This window comes from Carcharodon carcharias, chromosome 16 (assembly GCF_017639515.1).
Source record: "Carcharodon carcharias isolate sCarCar2 chromosome 16, sCarCar2.pri, whole genome shotgun sequence".
Lineage (NCBI taxonomy): Eukaryota > Metazoa > Chordata > Chondrichthyes > Lamniformes > Lamnidae > Carcharodon > Carcharodon carcharias.
The window spans coordinates 16202116-16222017 of NC_054482.1; the positions used below are offsets into that span (position 1 = coordinate 16202116).

At 42.1% G+C, this 19902-nt stretch overlaps 1 protein-coding gene across 1 annotated transcript in view; it reads left to right on the plus strand.

The window, feature by feature from the left end:
• Positions 1 to 4481, plus strand: part of tsen15 (TSEN15 tRNA splicing endonuclease subunit) — a 51048-nt gene extending 46567 nt beyond the window's left edge. The window contains exon 4 of the mRNA XM_041207551.1: positions 2290 to 4481. Within this exon, the coding sequence (XP_041063485.1) occupies positions 2290 to 2476 (187 nt within the window). The 3' untranslated portion in view covers positions 2477 to 4481. The remainder of the gene's footprint in view (positions 1 to 2289) is intronic.
• The last annotated feature ends 15421 nt before the right edge of the window (positions 4482 to 19902 follow it).

Below are 19902 nucleotides of genomic sequence, written 5' to 3' on the forward strand. Positions count from 1 at the left end.
GTCGTACGCCTTCCGGGGGCCGGCGTTTGCGCAGGAGGGCGAGAGCGAGCGAGCGTGTGCTGTGGAAAGCCAGTTATCCTCCCACAACAAAAACAGAATTACCTGGAAAAACTCAGCAGGTCTGGCAGCATCGGCGGAGAAGAAAAGAGTTGACGTTTCGAGTCCTCAGTTCTGTCGAAGGGTCATGAGGACTCGAAACGTCAACTCTTTTCTTCTCCGCCGATGCTGCCAGACCTGCTGAGTTTTTCCAGGTAATTCTGTTTTTGTTTTGGATTTCCAGCATCCGCAGTTTTTTTGCAGTTATCCTCCCACTGTTCGCTGCTCCTCCTCCAGTCAGAGACTGGCTCACTGGAGAGAGACACACAGCAGCAGATGTGGGAGAGAAGCAGCCTGTGATTGGAGGAGCAGAATCTTTCATCGACCTCACCTGTAGTTTGAACACTGGCTCCACAGGCCGGCTACAGAGGCTTGGGAGACGGGGTTGTGGCCTGTGGGCCGTGCCTTACACAGGCAGGTTTTAAAAACTTAACACAAAACTCGAAGGCAACAAACCTGTTGAGGGTTGTAGGAAAGAGGAATACTCTGCAAGTTGAGAAGAAAGCTAATCATTATCAAGTTCTAAAAAGACTGACTTGTCTGGTTTTTGGAAGGCAATATTCAATGAATGTTAACTAATCTGGAAAGAAAACTGAACAATGAATCAAACAAGGATTATTAAAACAATGATCAAAGAGATAGGTTTTGAACAGGGTCTTGTAGGAGGAGGTGACGAGGTCCAGAGAGGGAACTTCAGCTCTTGTGTCTAGACTTTGTTTTGTTTTCCAAGCTGTAATGTTTTAAGATGTTTGTCTATTTTACCAAGAAGGCATTTTGATTTGGTTTATGTTGTGTTGTCATGAAGTAAACTTCGGTTTGCAAAGGGATTAACTTGAAAAAAAAAGCACAGCCAGCAGGAACATATAGGAAAAATTTGTTGGGATACAAGAAGAATCAGTTCTCTGTATTCTCACGTATCAAATCAGTTTGAACCAATGGGGGTTGTCTGACACAATATTTGCAGCTTTAATGTCTGAATGCTTTTAATTCATGGGGTTAGCAGCCAAGCTAAACAGTGACTGCCATAGCTCCCACACCAAAGAGACTGTTTTTCATTTAAGGTGTGAAATTTGATTGAAGCTCAGCCAGCCAATCACAATGCAGGGAGCTGAGGGGCAAACCAGTTAATTATTTTACTTTGTCTTTCTCCGCCTTTTATTTTCTCTTTCTGTCCAGGAGAGATAACCTTGGTTAGTTTTTGAATCTGGAATGGTCAGAATGAGAGATGGATGTCTCATGTTCTAAAGTTAGTTCTGGTCAGTTTAGATTGCTTCCTTGTGATATGAGTTAGACTCATATTAAAGAGCAAGTTTGTATCTTAGCAAAAACTGTAACGTGTTCATTCATGTACTTCATGTGAAGTAAACCAATAAATGGGTTTATTTTTAAGCTGGTATCATCTCACTGGTGTGTTTACCCGTCTCCTTTCTGAACAATAAGAGAAGGCACTTGATGGTGCAGGCAAATCAGAGAGTCAAGTCACGAGAGGCATATTGTTAATTATGGAATTACAATTTCTCATATCTGCCATTCTTATAACTCTTGCGAATGCTTTTGCAAACAGCTGTCATCAGTAAATTCTGTCAGTCATAGAAGTTGGTGCCAGTGGACTCATTTCTATAGTTTTCCCTAATGCCTGATGCCTTTAATGCAGTGTCTATACCCATCCAGTAAAAGTGTTGCACAGTCAGACCTTAGTAAGCAATGTAAATGGGGTTGCCTTTTCTGAAAGCAACGAAAGATTCTTCAGCCTGTGTAGATCTTTCTCTTCATTTAAACTGAATTATCAATGTCAAATTTTTTTGTTTTAATTTTAGTTTATAAAATGATCAACTGCTTATCATTTATGAAAAATAAAGATTTATTATATATCTAGACAATCGTGCAATTGAGGAATGAACACTGAATTCCTCAAAATCTGAGCTTGGATAATTTGAAGCTTCCTGTGTTTTGAGTGTTTCTCTCACTGAGCTGTGCTAGGGGTCCACCGTCATTTGTTTGTGTCCAAGAAGGTTTTTGATGGCTCAAAAAGAAATGTCCTAACATCATGAAAGCATCTTAATGGACCGACCTGGCCACTCTAGTGCTTTTTGTATGATATTTAAACAGAATTGTGTGATTTTAGTTCCTCATATAATCTAGGCAACCAGGAAAAACCCAATGCACCTTAACATATTTTGATTTTGTTTTTAGGATTAGAAGAATAATGGAGTGTACCTGTGACCAAAGTGAAAAGGAGCTCACCCTGGCCGTTGTTGACTCAGACTCTACTGTGGTGTATTATCAGCTTACCAATGGGTTTGTTGTACCAGACCCACCAGACGTTGTTGAGGAGGACAGCAAACAATGCAGAAAGAGGCAGAGGAAGTTTCTGCGATGACCCCTGTTCATTTTGTCAGCTCGTTCTGGGGAAGGTTATTTTACCTAAAGAGAGAAATGTGTTAAATCTCTGCAAAAAAAAAAACTCAATTATGTTGTTTCAGGTGATATATCCTGTATTTACAGGTGTCTCATGGTCTTGCCTGTTGCTTTCACAATGAAGGCGTTGACTTATAATGGCTGTTTCAGTGTTAACCTTAGTTGTATTCATTAGCTTCAGTATAAAACAGTTGCAAGAGTGTGACTTGAAATTATGTTAAGAAGGTCTGGCAGCATCAGCTGAGAAGAAAAGAGTTGACGTTTCGAGTCCTCAGTTCTGTCGAAGGGTCATGAGGACTCGAAACGTCAACTCTTTTCTTCTCCACCGATGCTGCCAGACCTGCTGAGTTTTTCCAGGTAATTGTTTTTGTTTTGGATTTCCAGCATCCGCAGTTTTTTGTTTTTATCTCTATGTTAAGAAGGTCCATCTATATTCAGGTCTATTTTGCTGTATAGCAGTGTTGACTTACTGTTAGGGTTACCTGTTTCCTTTCCTCCGTCAAGAGAAATTGCATGCAGATCTCCTAGAGCAATGTTAGAAGCACTTGCTGTATTTTGATTCCACTGCTGACCTCCGGTCTCACAGGTTGATATTCAGTGAGGCTGCATGTTATAGCATGAACTAGCAGCATTAGAAAAACCAAATCTGCTGAAAAGAAAATATAGGCAATTCTGCTGACGGACTTGAATCTTACTGTTATAATCTGATGTCCTGTTGATATCTTTGAGTTACTGTCTTGTCATATACTGTCAACCATCCACTAAGCCTTATGAATAGCAAAGATAAACAATGTTGAGGTAGTTTCAATCTGTACTGCTATAATCTATCACAACATTAAAAGTGTGTCTTAAATAGATTGATTCAAGCGCAAGTGGTGATTGAGTTCCATTAAACCTAGCTGGAATTTTGAGCACTGAGATGAAACACTAATCTATTTGTGATTGGGTTGGTTGATGTCGAAAGAAGCTATCCTGCCAGTCATCCTTGTCTGGGCAAGACGTGTGAAACAAGGAGAGTAAAGGATAGAAAATAAAGTACCAATTTAAAAACACATTGTAAAATTCAGTATATAAGTCACAATGGCATGGATTTTTAACTCCTTCTAAAATATGGGGTCTTGATGTACTTTTTAAATGGACCAGGTGTGATTTTAATACCAGGGCAATATTTTACAATGGGTTTTGTGGCTGTATCTAGTAAATTTGTAATTTCCCAGAGATGTGTTGTAAGAATTTGTACAAATATATTTCCTATATTTGTATAGCTGTAATGCAAGAGTCTCATTGTTGCTGACAGAATGAGATTGTCATATGCCACAGTATTTTGCAATTCCATGCTTTTGATTTAAATAACCTCAAGTTAGTGGAAAGATGTAAATGTTCTCTAAGTTTCTTGGCCAGTTGTGAATCTAGGCATTTAGAGGCGAGGATTTCAACTGGGATTTTCAATGTCCTCTTAAAAAAATCCAGCAATTTAGTGGTGCCCGCTAACCTGTGTGCAGCAGTGATGATCACATTTCTACAAACAAAAGCTTCAAAGATTAAACAAAAATCCACACTGGAATGTTGCCTGTTAGTCAATAAAACCACCCATAAGTTGACAAAAGCAAACTTGCTGCTGCAATTATTGACCCACAGGGGTTTTCTGTTTAGGGGCAAGAAGTGAATTAGCATGTTAATCCAGAGAGTCCTTACCTTTTATTTTTAACTTCTAAATGCAAGCAGGCATCAATCTTGTTAATCCAATTCACCTGGGGCTATGTATATTTGTTGTCATATCAATGAAAAGTACAATATACTGCAATAAATATAACTCATGATTCCAGGGTGAATAAAGTTAAATCTTTCTAAAGCAACTGATTTAATGGTTATCAAACAGCATTCTGTAAAGATATAGAGCTGACATGTAGTTGGCTTTACAAGATTTTGGCGATCGGTTTCAATAAAATACAACCACGTTCCTGTCATAACTTATTTGAGCTTGACACTCAAAAACCGATCTTATGTACTTTTTGTCGCTGTGTACACCTAGCCTGCAACTTGACACTGTACATGTAGCTCACATTACACTTTGCTATTTAAGGGTATCCCATACTATGCTTGGCTACTGTGCACATGTAGCCCCCGTGACACTTGGCCACTATACACAGCCCACACAACCCTTTGCTGTGGACACATTGCCCACACTATACTTTGTGGCAGTGTTCATGTTGCCAACATGACCCTTTGCTGTGTACACGTAGTCCACACTTTCCCATGTGGATTAGATTAACATTTAAAATATAGCTCACATCTTAAAATTCTGTCCATATTATTCCCTAAATATTAAATACATTTATTTTACAACCTCAGCACCGCCTAATACGTTTTACAGCTACTGAAGGACTTTTGTCATATGATGACTGTTGTGATGGAGGAAACGTGGCAGCTAATTTTCACACAACAAGATCCCACACAGTAAGATGATCTGGTTTTAGTGTTGTTGATTGAGGAATAAATATTGGCCAGGATACAAGGAAGAACTCCCCTGCTCTTCTTTGAAATACTGCCATTGAATCTTTAATGCCCACCAGAGAGAACAAATGGAGCCTCAGTTTAATATCTCATTCAAAAGATGGCACTTCAGACAGTGCAGCACTTCCTCAGTACTGCACAAGTGTGTCAGCCTAGATTATATGTTCTCTGCAATGGATCTTGAATCTAAAGGCTTTGACTCAAAAACAAGGCATGCTATCTGTTGTCTGGTAGGTTCTGCAAGGGCCACTCAGCTCCTGACATCATTGCAGCCTTGATACAAACATGGACAAGAGCTGCATTCCAGAGGTGAGGTGACTGCACTTAACATAAAGGCAACATTTGACCGAGTGTGACATCAAGGAGCAAAGTTGAAGACAATGGAAATAAGGGGTAAAACTCTCCATTTGTTGAACATATATGTAGCATAAAGAAAGATGGTTGTGGTTGTTTGATATCAATCATTTCAGCTGCAGGACATCCTGGCAGGAGTTCCTCAAGATAGTACCATAGGCCCAACCATCTTCTACTTCTTCAATAATCTTCCCACCAACCCCATCCCCCCTCCCTTTCAACAATCATCATAAGGTCAGAAATGGGGATATCTGCTGATGATTCCACAATGTTCAGTACCATCACAAATCCTCAGATACTGAAGCTGTCTGTGCCTGCAAGGCCTGGAGAGCAACGAGGCTTGGGCTGATAAGTGTCAAGCAAACATGTATGCCATACAAATGCCAGACAATGACCATGTCCAACAAGAGAGAATCAATGTCCCCAAGACATTTAAGGGATTACTATCATGAATTCCCCACCACAAACATCTTGGGGGTTACTGTTGACCAGAAATTTAACTGGAGCAGCCAAATAAATATTGTAACTAGTAGGTCAGAGGTTGGAAATTCTGCGGTGAGTAACTCACCTCCTGACTTCTCAAAGCTTGTCCACCATCTACAAGGTACAAGTCAAGACTATGATGGAATACTCTCCACTTGCCTGAACGCGTGCAGCTCTAATAGCGCTCAAGAAGATCGACACCACCTAGGACAAGAAAGCCTGCTTGATGGACACCCCATCTATTACCTTAAACATTTGCTCTCTCCACCACCAATGCACGATGACACAGTTTGTACATACCATCTACACGATGCACTGCAGCAAGTCGCCAAGGTTCCTTCAACAGCACCTTCCATTTTCTCAATCTCCATCATGGAGAGGGACAAGGCCAGCAGATGCATGGGAGCAGCACCACTTGCAAGTTTCCCTCCAAGCTGCAAACCATCCTGACTTGGAACTATGTCACTGTTCCTTCACTGTTGCTGGGTCAAAATCCTGGAACTTCCTTACAGCACTGTGGGTGTACCTACAACACATGAGCTGCAGCCGTTCAAAAAGGCAGCTCACCACCTGCTCCAGGACAATTGGGGATGGACAACAAAGGCCGGTTTTTCTAGTAATGCTCATATCCCATGAATGAATGAAAAGAACATCTATGCTATTAAGTAATTATCACATCATTGGAAATAAATGGGCTGTAGATTTAAGGCTCAGGGAATGATTGTGATCTGATAACTTGACTGCTTGTGCTGCCTTATTTGAAAAATGTATCCATTTCATCCCATTCCCCTACCCTTTCTCTGTGCCTTTCTTTTCTGTTTGAAACATCTATTTTCCTTTTGAATTGTTATTATAGATTCTCTGTACATCAGTATTTCCTGTAGAGCATGCCATGCCTTAACAACTTTGCACAAAATAACACATAACTTTCCTTGTTCTAATAGTCATTTGGTAATACAGAACTTGAGTATTGCTGAAAAAGACATTTTGTTGAAGCTTTTTGTCTTGCACTCATCACAACAATTGCAAGAATACCAATGTCAGGAGAAGCAACAGCTTTATACTGTATGCAAAGAGAGTGCTAATTGGTTGACAAGTGGACTCGGAGTCATTGGTATTCTTCTTACTCGTTTGGTGAATTCTTTAGCCCTTATTTTAGCCATCAAAGCCCCTCATAATTCACATATCCATATTCAATCTCTGCTTGATCGTCCTGGTTGTAGCAAAAAGAGCTGCAGTTTTCCGGTCTGTCCTCATCACTAGGCCTCTTACATCTAGTTTAATCAGAATCAGCCTTTTCTGTATTATCTCAATGGCCAACCCAGCTTTCCTAAAGTAGCCCAACCAGAACTGGACATAAAGGTGTTCTAACTTCAGCCTGGTAACTATAGATAAGTATCGCTACCCCTGCTATTGTACCCTATGCTCTATTTATGAAACGTAAGATAATAAATGTTTTTTTTAAGCTTTATCTAATTTTCCCCTCATTTTTAAAGATTTATTTATGTGAACACCTAAGTTTCTCTGCTTCTCTAATCCTGTTTAAGTTTTATCATTTATTCTTGCTCCCAAAATTGATCACCTCACATTGTTTCCACATTAAGTTTGATTTTGATCTACCAATCGTTGTGTGTCCTTCTGAAGTTGTTTATCTTTCAGCCTTAGTCACCCTCCCCAGTATTGCTTTGTCTGCAGATTTTGATTTTAAGCCCCACCATTATTATCATGTCTAGATCACATATATTGAGAGCAATGATCCTAACACTGCTTATACTCCTCCAGGCTGAAAAATATCCTTTAACCCCTACTCTTTTTACACTATAGCCAACCTCCTGTCTGTGCTGCCACACCATTTTAGTATCATGAGCCTTACGTTTATCAATAAATCTCCACTGCCGTATCGAATGCCTTTAGAAAATCGATATACTTCAGCACCAATTGCATACGTATTATTTTCTGAACCCAAGTTAAATTTCGTAGGCATGAACTGCCTTTTACAAATTTGTATAAGTTGTCCTTAATTAACCCACACCATTCTAAGCAAAGATTAATTTTCTATTTCCATGGCTCCTGGAAGCTTGTCCATTACCAATCATAGGCATACTAGTCCATAGTTAACCTGGCTTATCCCTTTCTTCCTTGAACAGAGATGCTCTGTTGGTAATTCTCCAGTCCTCTGGGGAAATCAAGGATATTAAAAATAAAGCACTACCCCTCCTTCTCTTCCTCTTTCAGATACTGTCAGTTAGTGCCCAACATTTGAGTCCTTGACTAGCAATACCTAGGTTCTAATGGGCAGGGAGGGAAAATAAACATGAAAAACAGTTTAAGCACTCCAACCATGAAAGTGGGCTCAAAATTCCTAACTTCAGGCACTATTTCTGGATGGCTCAACTCCAGGGAATTATGTCCCGGAATCCAGCCAATGCAAATATGTATAGGAATGGAGAGCAGAACTTCCAAAACAACTCTCCTGTACTGCCTGCCCTTCATTAATCTCCAAAGGAGGCTGACCTGGGTGGAACAATGTTTCAGCTGGAAGAAGCAGCTTCTGCTTATCTGAAAATGCAAGCAGGCCGATCAGCTCTGTCCTCAGTCTAGTGCAATGGAGAACTCCGAAAGAGTCACTGTAGGTGGATTCTGAATGCAATATGAAGAAGACATCACCAGGTTGCGCAAGTTTTGATCTGAGCTGCATTTCCATCTGCGGCTGTACCTCCATTACCCAACAAGCCTCTGCAAGTGCATCTCTATTCATTGCTCCTGGTCTCCAGTTCAGCACAGAAAAGAGAGGCCTTTTGGCCCATTATGTCTATGCCAGGTTTCCAAGGATGACAAAGCTACTCCCACTATCCACCCTTCTCCCATAGTCATCAACTCATAGATTCATTAATGTTAATTGTATATGTTAAAGTTAATGATATAGAGGTAGAAGGCATTCATTAGATGATTACTCAAGCACACCTAAAGAGACATGTATTAACACTGGTAGTGGGTTGTAGAGTTTGTAATGTGAATCAACCCAAACTGATTGAAGATTGTCTTCTGGTCTTCTCCTTCACCAACAGGCTGTCAGAATATCAATAATTACCGGCACAAAAGGAGGCCATTCATTCCATCGAGTCCATATCAGCTTTCTGTGGAGCAATCCGGTCAATCCTACTCTCCCACTTGATCCCCATAGCCTTGCATGTTTATTTTCTTCAAGTACCAAGTTCTTTTTCAAACGATTAATTATTTCTGCTTCCACCAGCCTCATGGGCAGTGAGTTCGAGGTCATTACCACTCGTTGCATAAAAATATTCCTCATCACATACCCCAACATCTTGCCCAAAACCTTAAACCTGTGTCCCATAGTCCTTGTACTATCAAATAATGGCAACTATTTTTCTTTGTCTATCTTATCCAAACTTTTCATAATTTTGTACACATCTATCAAATCTCTATTCAACCTTCTTTGCTCCAGTGAGAACAACCCTAGCTTTACCAACCTAACCTTGTAGCTCAAATCCCCCATCCCTGAAACTATTCTGGTAAATCTCTTCTGCATCCTCTCAAGGACCCTAATATTCTTCCTAAACTGTGGTGACCAGAACTGGACGCAATCCTCTAGTTGGAGCCTAACCAGAGTTTTACAAAGATTCAACATAACCTCCCTGCTTTTGTGCTCAATGCTTCTATTTATGAAGGTCAAGATCTTACATGCTTTGCTACCATTCTTTCTATATGCATTGCCACCTTCAAAGATCAATGTACACATTGCTTTGGGTCTGTCTGTTCCTGCACACTCTTTAGAACTGTGCCATTAAGTCTATATTGCCTCTCCCTAACTTTTCGGTCAAAATGCATCACCACATCCTTCCCTATATTAAATTCCACCTGCCATATGTCTGCTCATTCTACTAGCCTATCTATTGTCATGTTACAGATGATTTGTATCATTCTCACTGTTCACCACTCCTCCCAGTTTGGTATTATTGGCAAATTTTCAAATTCCACACTGTGTTCCAAGATCCAAGTCATTTATATGTAGCAAAAAAGCGGTGGTCCTGGCATTGAACCTTGGGGACCACTACCGTCTACCATCCTCCAGTTTGAAAAATAAGAATCCACTACGACTCAGTTTTTCATCCTTAAGCCAATTTTTTATCCAATCGGACACTGACCTTCCTATTCCATGAGCCTCAATTTCGTTAACCAGCCTTTCGTGTGGTACGTTGTTGAACACGTTCTTAAAATCCATATAGATAACATCCATTGTGTTCTCTTCATCAGCCTTCTCTGTTACTTCATCAAAAAATTCGATTAGATTAATCAAGCATTATCCACTTTTTACAAATCCGTACTGGCTCCTCGTAATTAACTCCAACCTCTCAAAATGCCTGTTCACTTTTTCCCTGATTATTGTTTCTAAAACATTACCCACTATTGGTGTTAACCTAACTGGTATGTAGTTTCTAGGACTGTGCTAACATCCTTTCATGAATGCCATTCTCAAATCCTTTGGCACCTCTTGGCAAGATTGGAAGACTATGGCAAGCCTTTCTCCTATCTTCACTCCCACTTCAGTTAGCAAGTTGGGATGCAAGCCATCTGGAGCAGGTGATTTATCTACCCTGAGCATAGCCGGCTTTTCCAGTACTTCCTGCATCTCAATTTTCACTCTATCCATTGCTTTAACCATCTCCACTTTTACTAGCATTTTATCAGATTCCTCTTCCTCAGTAAGTACCAATATAAAGAATTCATTGCGTATTCTGGCCTGTCCTGTGCCTCTAAGCATATATCGTCTCTTTGTCCCCTAATAGGACCCCTTCACTTATTATTTACATGCTACTAGAAGATCTTTGTGTTTTTTAAATGATGACTGCCATTCTATTCTTGTAATTCTCTCTTGACCAGGATTACTTTCCTCTTCACCTCCCCTCTCACCCTTTTGTCCTTGACCTAGTTCTTACTTGAGGAATTCACTTGACATGCATTTTTTTGTTCAACATAATTTCAATCTCCATTGTCATTCAAGGAGCTCTGTTTTTGATTCCCCTATCTTTCACCCTTGTTGAAACGTGTCTAACTTGTACCTGAAGTAGCTCTTCATTAAAGATCACCCAATGTTCCATTACGGTTTATCATGTCAGTCTTTGGTTCTATTTTACCCTGGTCGATGGCTTCTCATCGATTTGAAATTAGTCCTCTTCCGATCCAAACATTATGTTGTTTTTCCCCATTACTAATCTAAACCTTATGATATGATGATCACTCTTACCCAGGTGTTCCCCAACCCCCACCCCTCAAGACACTTGGTCCACTTGATCCACCTCATTTCCCAGTGCCAGATCCAATAATGTCTCCTTGAAGGTGGGCTGAGAACATACTGATCAAAGAAGTTCTCCTGCACACATTTCAGAAATTCCTCCCTCTCCTTACACTTTTCTATAACAAGTGATATACCAAGTGATATCCGAGTCCTCCAATATCACCACTCTATAGTTCTTGCACACGTCTGTGATTTCCCTGCTCCTCTATCTGCAATTTCTCTTCAGGTAATTATCCCACTCCCTTTTGAAAATTATGATTGAATTTGCCTCCACCACACTCTGAGGCAGCGCATTCCAGATCCTAACACTTGTTGCAAGAAAGAAAAAAGAAAACAAAATGTCCTAATAATCACTTCCTCAACTTGTCCTGCCACCTTTAACGATTTTTGTACATATACCTCCCTCCAGATCCCCAGGCTTCTCCACACCCTTTAGAATTGTATCCTTTATTTTATATTGTCTTTTCTCCCTACTCCTATCAAAATGGATGGCTTCGCACTCCATAAGAAAATCTGAAGGAAGCTTGGGAACAAATCTTCGGCCGTAAGAGGGTGGGGGATGGTGAGGGGGTCAGAGGCAATTACACAAGCAAGACTATCACCACCTGCAGCAGGAGGCAAAAGAGTCAGTTTGAGACAATACTTTGGATGCACTGGACTGGGCGACTGCTTCATAAATTCACCTCTCGCTGTGAGAATGATTGCTGGAGGAGCTATGCTCAGGAAAGCACACAGCCACCCTTATTCTGGTCGACCCCACAGCTTATGCTGCCGCAGAAAGCATGACTGATCTCAATTCCTGCGGCCCCAGGCATGTGCCTTATCAAACCTTCCCAATGGTGAGAGGACCCCTCATAAGCAGTTGAGCTATCACGGCTAGCCACACAAAGATGTCTCATTCCTTCCTTTCCCTGACCCCAGGAGTACACTGCAACCCTACCCAGAACACAAACATGTGATATACTTGTGGCGGTTGGGTTATATACAGGTACTTGGGAGCCCTTTCCTGGAAATCCCCACTCAATCCAGACATCCTCACCTCTACGGCTAGAGGCCTCAAAGGAACATAGCAACTGGAGTAGGCTATTCAGCCTCTCGAACCTGTTCTGTCACTTAAGAAGCTTATGGTTTAGAGCATTAATTCCATATGCCTAACTATGTTGAACAACCCTTAATACCCTTACCCAGCAAAAATTGATAAATCCCAAAGAGTGGGTTAGCTGGGAATGGGATTACAATCTGTCAAGGATTCTCTTGTGTTCAACTGGGCCAGTTGAGGGCAATGATGCAGTTCTGTGCAGACAGATCCCTCAAACTCTTTCTAACTCAGCTGTACTGAGCAAAGTTAAAAAAAAAATCACTCTGCCCCTAAAATGTATGGTTCCCGGCTTACTCCCAACTTACCCTTAACTGGACCAACTACCTCAGTGCCACTGTATTCTGCTGAAGTACTAGTTCAGTAAAAAGTTGAGTTTCTACCTGTCTCCGGTGTTGTGAAGGATGGGTCTGGCCACGCTGCCGCGGAATGCTCCAAGTAGTTGGACCGTGCTGTACCACCTGTCCCTCGTGGGAAAATTTATGCAGAGAAACATCTTTGACCACAAGTCCATCAGGCAGTGGTCGGCACATAAAGTCTTAGAGGTCCTGCGGGAAAGGGAGATGGTGAATCCTGTGGGATGGTTGCCCGAGCAGACTGACAAAGTCATTTGGCAGAATGCTTCATCGCCAGAACTTGCCAACAAGCACCAAGACGTAGCTTGGCTGGTGGTGAGAAAGGCCCTCCCTGTAAGATCCTTCCAACATGCCAGGAGTCTCACCCCCTCAGCAGGTTGCCCTCGAGGTGGCTGTGGTGGGGACGAGACCATTGTTCACCTCCTTGTGGATTGTGCCTTTGCAAAGAAGATCTGGAGAGAGATGCAGGGGTTTCTGTCGAGGTTCATCCCGAGCAGTTCTGTGACACAGGACTCTGTGCTCTGCGGGTTGTTCCCAAGGACACACACCGAGACAAACATCAACTGCAGCTGGAGGATCATCAACTCGGTGAAGGACGCTCTTTGGTCTGCCCGAAACTTGTTGGTCTTCCAGCGCAAGGAGTTGTCCCTGACTGAGTGTTGCAGTCTGGCACATTCCAAAGTCCAGCCCTACGTGCTGAGGGACGCACTAAAGCTTGGGGCAGCCGCCGCAAAGGCCCAATGGGGAAAGGTCGCTATCTAAGACCTTTCTGCCACAATGCACCAAGGGGCTGGGAACTGCTGAGAGCTCCTCGGGCTGTACTGCTCAAAATGAATGTCTGCATTGAATACTAGTTGTATTATAAATGTATTGAAGCACCTCAGAGTGCAACATGATGTATGTTGATAACTCCAATACCATTGTCTGATTGTCTGCATTGACCATATTGAAATGATTGTAATATCCATTGATTGTATTGATGTACCTCGTGATCCATGTGTAAAAGTTGAATCTGATTGTACTTTTGTGATGGTGATTTAGAAATGTTTTGGAATGTTCTTCCAGATATTTTATGAATAAAGTATATTTTTTAAAAAAAACTGTAAAAAGTAAAACTGGCTTCACCAGACGTAAGAACCTTTGTATAAATAAAAAGAAGCTGTGACTGCCTCTAAATGGAACAAAGATATCTGGGTAATTTATCAAGATGGAGAAGATGGAGGAAAATGCAATGCAGAAGTACTCCCTTAGGCCTTTCCTTTAAGAAGTGTTATTGCTGCATTCACTTTGAACTGTAGATGGTGCTGTTGCTGCACAATTTAGAATTTAATGACAATATATCGGAGCTGAGGAAGGGAAGAAACTTTTGTGGTCAGTTTGGCCCAAGGTATGTGCTCTGTTTCAGTTTCAAAACTGAAACAAAACAAAAACACTGTTCAGGTCATGAACTAAGAAAACAGGAATTATATCACAATAAACGTAACTTTAACTCTGAAACATATTGACTCTATGCAATACTCTGTGGTTAACTTGCGGTTGCTTCACTTTTTTAACATTGGATTTGACCTGAATAGCTTCACACATCATGGTTGAGCTCTTACATTGATAAAGCTGCAATACAGTTTGCAACGCAGTGATAGAATATGGGCCAGATCCTTGCTTCCTCACTCAGCAGTCATTTAATCCAAAAGTCAAGAGGTGACTAGATAGGTCAAGAGGTAAATGTGTAGAAGGCCCAGCCTGGCTTGTTTCCCCATTCCCCTGCCTTTCCCGTTGACTGTCACTGCAACATGGGCAGAGACCTGAGCACAGGCCACTTTGATGGAGGGAAACCAAGGACTGGGGGAAGTGATAGAGATATAAAAATCCAAGTCTGGCCCATTGCAAGTCTCTCTTCCCTCCACTCCATCAGTAACAAAGCGTTCAGGCACTCTGCCTACACTCTGGCATTGTGTTCCTCAATCTCTTTGCCTCACTACCATCTTGTCCAACATCAAACCTACCTCTTTGATTGGGGTCATGTCCCCTATCCTCTCTGCCCTTCCCTGTTCGAGTCCAATGTTGCCAAGTTCCGTTACATGAGAAATGCTGCACAATTGCAAGTTGTTGTCAAACCATTTAGAATGATTAAACATATACATTGAAAATACCTGTTTTGTAATTCCCCAAGATTGTCCTCTGAATTTGCATCTTCCCTGATTCGGAGGGTAGGATAATCCACAGGATAATCCTTCTCTTGGCTGAAAGGCGGATGCCACAGTGTAAACAAGCAGCTACAGTAGTGGTAACTCTATGACTATCTTTGCTTTAAATAGGAAATCTCTATATTATGATACGCAACCTTGCATTGGAAGGTCATTATGTTGCATGAGTTAAAAACAACAAACTCTTTTTGAAATAACATCTGAAATAAATGTGTTTAAATGTATTTTTCTTCCCCTAATCAGCAAAGAGGGCAGGTGAATGTGCCATTCTATAACTAACCACTTGGGAGAGTAGCTGGTTGACTCATCTTCCACTGATCCTTCCCCATGTAAGGAAACACCTGGTCTTTGCGATGACTCTTTCTTCAACAGAGATCGGAAATTCACAGTATGGGAAAATAACATAAACACGCATCCTTCTATACACCATCCTCATGTGCTGCCACTAAGCAGCATTTTTAAATATAGTGTGTAGCATTTGCAGAATGTATCATTCATGCTGCTTATTGTAATCTCAGATCACAGAAATATAAGATAAAAGCAAAAAACTGCAGATGCTAGAAATCCAAAACAAAAACAAAAATACCTGGAAAAACTCAGCAGGTCTGACAGCATCTGTCACTGGCCCTCTATCCAGCTCTACCTGTCCCACCCCCCCCCTTAAACCAGCTTAAATTTCACCTCTTTTCTACTTTTCCTTAGTTCTGTTGAAGAGTCATACAGACTTGAAACGTTAACTGTGTTCCTCTCCGCAGATGCTGTCAGACCTGCTGAGTTTTTCCAGGTATTTTTGTATTTGTCACAGAAATATAAATTGACTTTCTGAAACCTGAATTAAGGGAATAAAAAATTGCTTTGTTATAGGGTCTAAACTTGATGCCTGTGTTCCCAATAAAACAAAAACCATCTCCCAGCTCTGCCCTTCCCATGTTACAGCCTCCATTGTCAATCATTGATGTCTACTATAGCAGGGACACCTCTGGCCTAGCCATCCAATATGTTTATCTGGGTGGACCACACGGAGCACTTTCAGTACTGAGCTAAAGCACCCTCTGTTCCAGGATCATCCTGGGGAATGAGGATAATCTGGCCCTCACTTTTTCTGTGACCCAGAAGGACTTGCATTCATGTGGCGCCTTTCACAGCCCCAAAACATTTTCCAGCCAACAAAATACTGTTGAGGTGTAGTCATGGCTGTAACATTGGAAAAACGCCAGTCCATTTGTGAACTGCAAGATCCCACAAAAAAGCAGCGAGATGGTGAGCAGACAATCTGTTTTATTGATATTGGTTGAAGGGTAAACGTTGGCTCGGACACTGGGGAGAAATCCCATGGTCTTCATTGAATAATGCTGTGGGATCTTTAATTCACTTGAGAGAATAGCAGAACTTTGGTTTAATATCTCATCTGAAAGATGGCACCTCTGACAGTGCAGTATTCCCTCGGTACTGCACTGGGAGTGCCAGACTGGATTATGTGCTCAAGCCTTTGAGACTTGATCCCAGAACAGGCTTGAGGAGATGAAAGGCCAATGCTGCTCTTATGTTCCTATGACTGACAGGTGAAAGTGCCGCTACCGAGCTACGGCGGTGGGCGTGAGTTGCTTCAATTTCTCTTCTTTGCTGCCCCTTATTGTCACCAAGAAATAATGTCGTGGCAGCCCACAGTATGGTGGTCCTAAGCCAGGAGCCAACGAATTTTTGATTCACTGCCCTGAAAATATTTACTTAATTCTTTTTACAAGGCTCATACAGGAGACGGTGTCTGTTCATCACTGAAAATTGTTAATGTAAATTAAATTCCGCTAATTAATTCTGGCGAGGCACTCATTATTTTGTGGAGTTTTCCCTCTGCATCCCCATGTTCCTCTACTGTCAACATGAAAATAAAGATCAAAAGGATGATTGTTGGGAGGCCAGGCTGATCCAGCACCGTGTGGCTCTCTAGGCCTGAAATTGGAATGACGCAGACCCAGACCTGCATATGAACCTGTCATGGTGGCAGTTAGTAAGATGGCTACACCTCCCCCCACCCCAAGAACCAATCTCTTGAGATGTGTCAGTTGCTGGTCCCTGACCGTTACCCATCTCGACCAGTGGCAATGAGACACAAAGACTTTATGCTTTGGTGTCACTGGGTCTTCCAGGGCTGGATATGGTGAGGTGAACTAAATTAGCTGCACAGAGCTGATTCACTGTTATTCTACTTTGTGACAGACATTGCAAAGGATTGAAGCATGTGTCAACTCTTACTGTGCACCTTCAGGTTCAGGATATCTTGGACAGTTTTGGTGTCATACTTATGAGCACACACCAAACAGAAAGGCCTTTCCCTCTCTTGTAATGGCAATTTCATTCTGTCTCATGCTCGTGGTCCTGGAGGTTGCTGAGTTGTTTTTGTGTTCAGTGAACAAATCTGCCTCTTGCTCACTCAACAAACTCACAAGTTTGTGGTTTGCTTTAACGAAACAGAAAATGCTGGAAATGCTCAGCAAGATTAGCAGCATCTGTGGAGAGAGAAACAAGAGTTAACATTTCAGCTTGGTCAGAAGTTCTGATGGCGAGATCACTAAACCTCTTCCTGCATTGGGTTGTCATGTGGCAGGTGGCGAGAATGGCACTGGTTACTGCGGCAGCTGCCTTACACTATGCCCACACACTTTTGTTTGATCTCCTTTGTTTGCTTCCAACTAACTGGTCCCTCCATGTTCTTATACCAACGAGTAGCACGCATGTGGACACATCTGTCAATCAGGGTGGTGGGGGGGTGGTGGGGGGTTGTTGGGAAGGGTGGTCTGTGTTGGAGTGGAGTGCTCCAGGCATTGGTACTGATGCCTCGGACATTGTGCTATCTTCCTGTTGAATTGCTGCCGTATCTTCCAAAAATGGTGACCTTCCCCTGTAAGCTGTTGCAGTTGGAGAATGTGAAGTTGTTCACTTTGGCAGGAAGAATAAAAAAGCAGAGTATTAATTGGCGAATGACTGCAGAATTCCAAGGTGCAGAGGGGTCTAGGTGTTCTAGTACATGAGTCACAACAAGTTAGTATTCACGTACAGCAAGTAATTAAGAAGGTTAATGGAATGCTATCCTTTATTATGAGAGAAATTGAACATAAAAGTAAGGACATTATGCTTCAGTTATACAGGGCATTGGTGAGACCGCACCTTGAATACTGTGTGCAGTTTTGGTTTCCGTATTTAAGGAAAGATATAAATGTGTTGGAGGCGGCTCAGAGGAGGTTTAACAAATTGATACCTGGAATGAGCTTGTTGTCTTATGAGGAAAGGATAGATAAACTGGACTTGTCTCCATTGGAGTTTAGAAGAGTGAGGGGTGATTTGATTGAAATATGTGAGACCCTGAACAATCTTGACAAGGTGGATGTGAGTCCAGAACTAGGGGGTCACTGTTTTAAAATTAGGGATCACCCTTTTAGGACAGAGATGGGGAGAAATTTTTTCTCTCAGAGGGTTGTGTGACTTTGGAACTCTCTGCCTCAGAAGGCGTTGGAGGCGGAGTCACTGAATATTTTTACGGCAGAGGTAGATAGATTCTTATATAAAGGTAAAAGACCGCGGATGCTGGAAATCTGAAACAAAAAACAAAAAATGCTGGAAAAACTCAGCAGGTCTGACAGCATCTGTGGAGAAAGAGAGACAGAGATAATGTTTCGAGTCTGTATGACTATTCTTCAGACCTGATAGATTCTTGTTGGGCGAGGGAATCAAAGGCTATCGGGGGTAGGTGGGAATGTGGAATTCGAAACACAAACAGATCAGCCATGATCTTATTGAATGGCAGGGCAAGCTGGAGGGGCCGAATGGCCTACTTCTGTTCCAATTACAAATGCTCACATGTTTGTATGTGAGTGAAATGCTGCAACTGCACAAGATTTCACTTCCTACTCATGGTAAAGAGAGCAAGGTCAGTTACACATAGTGCCAGCAACCTGCCTGAATACTTAATGACTGGGCCAGACCAACGGCCAGAAGTCCCACCCCACCTAAACTCTGAAGGGAATCCTGACAATGAGGAAACCCAGGACCTCACCTGTCCTTTTCTGAAATAATCTGTGAGGAACATTGCAATGGTGTGCCTTTTTACATTAAAGGGGCTATATAAATGTGAGTTGTTATATTTTCAATGCAATAAAATCCGGCACTTTCATTATGAGCTGGATCTTACGTATCTGGGCAGCAGGCGAGACTTCTGTTCGGGAAGTCGGTGGCTCACCAGCCCCTAATCCACCGTTGAGAGACAGCACATACTATGTGAATTGGCCGATTAACAGCCGCTGGTGGGTTGCCAGCCATCATTGTTAGAGGGTGGTGCGCTGCGCGTCCAATGAATCTGGGCACAGAGGTGGTAGGCCATGACCCGGAAGGAGGTCACAGCCACTTATTAGGAGATTGCGGTGGTGTAATGGTATTAGCATTAGTAATCCAGAGAGCCAGCGTAATGCCCTGGGACACGGGTTTGAATCTGAGCATGGCAGAAGGTGGAATTTGAGTTCAATCAATAAAAATCTGGAATTAACAGCCTAGTGATGATGACCATGAAGCCATTGTCGATTGTCGTAAGAACCCATCAGGTTCACTAATGACCTTTAGGGAGGGAAATCTGCCGCCCTCACCTGGTCTGTCCTACATATGACTCCAGACCTACAGCAATGTTGACTCTTAAATGGCCTAGCAAGTCACTCAGTTGTATTAAACCACTAGAAAGTCAATAAGGCCCTAACAGCGCTGTGGGTGTCCCAACATCTCATGGACTGCAGCGGTTGAAGAAGGCAGCTCACCACCACCTTCTCAAGGGCAATTAGGGATGGGCAATAAATGCTGGCCCAGCTCCAGCCAACAACACCCACATTCTACGAATGAAAACAGATTTAAAGGGGCCCCTGGCATGGGAACTAGGGATTACCGTTTGCAGTGTAAGAAATTCCTGTTGCAAGAATTGAGTCATTTTGTTTTTATTATTTAATGACTTTTAACTGATGGGAAGCTTTCAGGACCTGACAGGCAGGAACAAAGAGTTTAGGAATGTAGCTGATCCATCACCTT